Source organism: Podarcis filfolensis (assembly GCF_964270895.1).
Source record: "Podarcis filfolensis genome assembly, chromosome: 1".
Lineage (NCBI taxonomy): Eukaryota > Metazoa > Chordata > Lepidosauria > Squamata > Lacertidae > Podarcis > Podarcis filfolensis.
The window spans coordinates 21,131,816-21,136,179 of record NC_139604.1 but is presented as its reverse complement, the minus strand read 5'-3'; the positions used below and the strand labels follow the sequence as shown (position 1 = coordinate 21,136,179).

At 40.3% G+C, this 4,364-nt stretch overlaps 1 protein-coding gene across 10 annotated transcripts in view; it reads left to right on the top strand.

The window, feature by feature from the left end:
- The window catches only part of OLA1 (Obg like ATPase 1), a 97,836-nt gene extending 95,836 nt beyond the window's left edge, over window positions 1-2,000 (top strand). For all 10 annotated transcript variants that reach the window (XM_083571337.1, XM_083571334.1, XM_083571335.1 and 7 more), the window contains one exon: window positions 1,465-2,000. In XM_083571337.1, coding sequence (XP_083427463.1) covers window positions 1,465-1,566 — 102 coding nt within the window. In that variant the 3' untranslated portion in view covers window positions 1,567-2,000. The remainder of the gene's footprint in view (window positions 1-1,464) is intronic.
- The last annotated feature ends 2,364 nt before the right edge of the window (window positions 2,001-4,364 follow it).

Sequence of the window (4,364 nt, the reverse complement as noted above, 5' to 3'; positions counted from 1 at the left end):
ACATTCCTGCCAATAGATTGTTATAAAAGTTGCCTCTGGAAACTGCTGGATAAGAAAGCCTTGTTTCTAGTTTTGCCTTTAAATTGTAAAGTTTTTTTTAAAAAATTATACTCACTTCCTTTGCCTCTTTACCTTATTTGCAATGGTCCATGCTTTCCCTTCAGTACTTAGAATCGTTTGCAAAAATGATTTAGGTCATAGAGGAAAAAATAATCAGTCCTGCATAATAAATTCATTCGCTGAAATACTGATTGCAGGTGTGTGATTTAGTTTTGTGGACAGGCTCCGTGTGGATTTATCAATGCAAATATTTTCATCTGCTTCTGGTTGCATTACAACCTATCCATGCTAACTCACGAGGTAGATTGTGGCCCACTTGCTTCCTTAAAATCCATTACTTGCACACAGACTGGATCCCAGGTACACTTCCCCCAACACGTATTTAACAACATCACATTAAGATGCTTATTCTGCTCTTCCATTTTTTAAGTTGGGTTGTTTCCAGGAGATACAATAAATGCCAATTTATTATCTGCACCAACCAAGCTACTTCCTTTGTTGAGTCCTCACCTTGCCTGTTCCTCATTTGATGCTCCCCTCTCAGCATGCTGTAGGAATCACAGGGCCCAGTAAGTTGTTTCCTCTCTGTCGTAGAGTATGAGAACTGAAAGTGATATTGTATTGGCTCCCAAGGTACCTTTCGACTATGTAAAACAGTGTATGTTCATTCTCAAAACCTATTTATGGTTTGAGTGTCTTCACAAGAACCTTTTATTTTCATTATACACTGTTTCTTATTCAATAATGCATCCCCAATATTTGGGAAATAGTATTTGCAATATGTCTCCCATTCATTTTAGCACAAGAGAACACAGAAGAGTTCTCCTTCCACTCATAGTTCTTTGGATCCAATGATGTTTCCCCATCACTCTTTTTCCTTGGGGAAAGAAGGGGATTGGCTGTTTTCAAATTGCACGCTGCTTCATTGACAGAGGGGAAGAGAAATATATTTCCCTAACCAATTTAGTCAAGACATAGTTACTCTTGTTGATTGAAAATAACTCTTAAAGTGCTGGCTCTTCTGTTTATCAAGAAAACTGAGAAATTTTTTTTTTAAGGAGGAGGTAGGGAGGATTTAAAAAATACCTTCTGTTAGCTTTGTTTATTTTAATATAAAATAAAATAACACCTTGCTGTTGTTTTGAGGGACCCAAATAAAATACTCAATTGACATTACATGAGAAAATCTCAAAGCAATGTTGTTTTCACTATCAGCAGTGAGGAATAAATTGTGATTATATATTTGTCAATCAAATTCTGCCCAAGTCAAGAAGTTTACAGCTACCAAATGTTTTTCTGAGCGGATAGTATTTTATTCAAAATACGCACTGCATTTCAAAATAGTGGTTTTTTTAAATACTTGCATCATTTTAATGCAGTAATCTATTCTTCTATCTCTCCTAGGCTGCTGGGAAATACAGACAGCAAGGCAGAAATTACATAGTTGAAGATGGAGATGTTATCTTCTTTAAATTTAACACACCTCAACAGCCTAAGAAGAAATGAATATCAGATCTGTTCATTACTCAAAATTAAACTCTGTTACTTTAAAAAAGCATATGGGTTTTTTTAAATTTAGATAGGGATATCTTGAAGACAAAAAATAAAATAAAAAATCTGTATACATAAGGACAAATAACCCCCACAAATGAAACCCCTTGTGTTTGTTTTGAGTTGAATTATGACACCTCCAGTGAATGTACAAGTTCACTTAAATGTGAACAGCTCTGCATTTCAAATGATTAAGACTACTCCAAATTGCAGGAGCTTTTCAGGAACCATATTACTCTCATGATACTTCATTAATCTCCATCATATATGCCAAGCCTGACATGTTTGACAGTGAGGACAATATGGCTTGCTCCTTTTTGAATCTACAGATAATGCATGTTTTACAGTACTCCAGATGTCTACACTCAATAAAACATTTGACAAAACCAGCCTCTGTGTGTTTGGGGATGTCTGTATTGACTGAATGTGGTGTGCTGAATGTGATATGGCGCCTGGCGAATGCTGATTACAGAATTTTAAGGGACGTGTATGAAACAGTAACTGTCAGTGTGGGGCAGCTGCAATTGTATCTTAAGAGGGAGCCTTTCATTGGAATCAGATGATTAGGATGCCAATGATTTGTCTCAGAAAAGTTAATGCATTTGTAGATTGTGACTACCTTCAAGTGGGTGGCTAATACGATAAAAAGATACACAGTTTAAGTGATTTTGAGAGAGGGCAAAGATTGTGTGCTGAAATCATATACTTTCAGCACTTGAGCAACAATATTTTGAGCATGGCTTTCTTTGAAAATAGTCAGATTGTAGCGCTTTAATGCGTTCCCCTTTGAGAAGCAGGACTGAAAAGGAAGAGGCTACATTGCTTTCCTGGTTTTGTATTTCTGGTGCCATGCTGAAACTGTAGTCAAGTCGTCATCTATGAGTTGTAGAAGAATGAATTGATGAATGGGCTGCAAAAGTTTTAACTATGTGTTCATTTCAGCCTCTGGAAGTACTGCAGTTCATTTAGATAACTTGGGGGAAAACATTGGAGTGAAAATTTTAATCAGGCCCCAAGGGGATATAAAGAAAAAATTCTCAAGACATACAGAAATTTCTCAAGTCATACGTCTGCAGGCATTGAGCCTGGAAGAAATGTTTCTATAAAGACCCACATATTTGTGTATAGGAAACACTAGTGATGTCACAAGCACCCAGCCTGCTCTTGTTATTCTAGCACTGTTCATTTAGGCTTCTCTTTGCAGCAGACCAGACTCTAGATCAAAGCCCATGATGCCTAAAGCTACCTATTGTAAAATATTGGCAACAGTGCCTGCGTGGCATTTGATACAGGAAATCTGTGTGTGTCATACAGATGGTGTCTTTTTTGTCACTGTGGTGAACAAATAGCAGTTTATATGAAAAAGGGAAAAGATCACACTTAAGAGTTAGAAATCCTAAGATATTTCCAAAGAACAGTATTTTCAGATTTATTTATTTTTAACCAACATACTCTCTTACAAAGCATGTTACAGGTCTGATTTTTTTTCTCTCCTTAAAAAATAAATATAAATGTGTATATACTGCAGTGAACATTATGAGTTGAAATGGACTCTGTGGTGCTATTGCCACATTGTCTACTCTCTTGGTTCAGGTAAGAACATCAATACGTTTCCGAGCACAATTCAAAGTGTTGGTACTGAGCTTTGGCCCTGTATACCCGAAGGTGCGTCTCCACCCCCATCATCCAGCCCAGACACTCAGATCCAGCTCCAAGGGCCTTCTGGTGGTTCCCTCATTATGAGAAGTGAGGTTACAGGGAACCAGGCCTTTCCAGTAATTGTGCCCACACTGTGGAATGCCCTCCCAGCATTTGTCAGACAGATAAACAACTACATTGGTACCTCGGGTTAAGAACTTAATTCGTTCTGGAGGTCCGTTCTTAACCCGAAACTGTTCTTAACCCGATGTACCAGTTTAGCTAATGGGGCCTCCCACTGCCGCTGCACAGTTTCTGTTCTCATCTTGAAGCAAAGTTCTTAACCCAAGGTACTATTTCTGGGTTAGTGGAGTCTGTAACCTGAAGCGTCTGTAACCCCAGTGTCAGGGAACTGACATCGGAGCGAGAGGCGGAGGCAAGGCTCCCAAGCGATGCTGGAGAAGGGCCCAGCAGGGAGAGAGGCAACTCATCGGCTGGGGAAGGAAATCAGCGTAACACCAGGGATAAAGGGGGGTGATGATGGGGGAATCGGCGAGGGGGCTCCAGGACTCCTCGCCGGAGACCAGCGGGGAGAGCACGGGTCCTCCGCTACCCACACCCACCCTGCACAGAAGACTTCCGAGCAGGGAAAGTAGGCGTAGACTTGGCGTCAAAGAACTTCTTTGCTGGAAGAAGTTCAAGAAACGCCCACTGACGGATTCTGCTAGCGACTGAACAGCCACGAAGTGAATGGCTGTCCAGACAGAAAAGGTTTAACCAGGCAACCTAGCCAGGAGTGGCGGCAACTTACGCACGAGCAACCCCTATAACCATTACACCCAGGTACCGCTGTATGTGATTTTTAAAAGACACCTGAAGGCAGCACTGTTTAGGAAAGTTTTTAGTGTTTGATGCTGTATTGTGTTTTTGTTGAGAGCTGCCCAGAGTGGCTGGGGCAACCCAGTCAGATGGACAAAGAATTATTATTATTACCCAGGCCAGATACTCTGTTCTTTGTTGCCTTGGAGGAATGTAACCAGCCCCCAGGTCCATTTCCCAAGAATGTAGCTTTCTGCATCTCTTGGGATGGGATGCTTTCATCCCTAACCATTTCT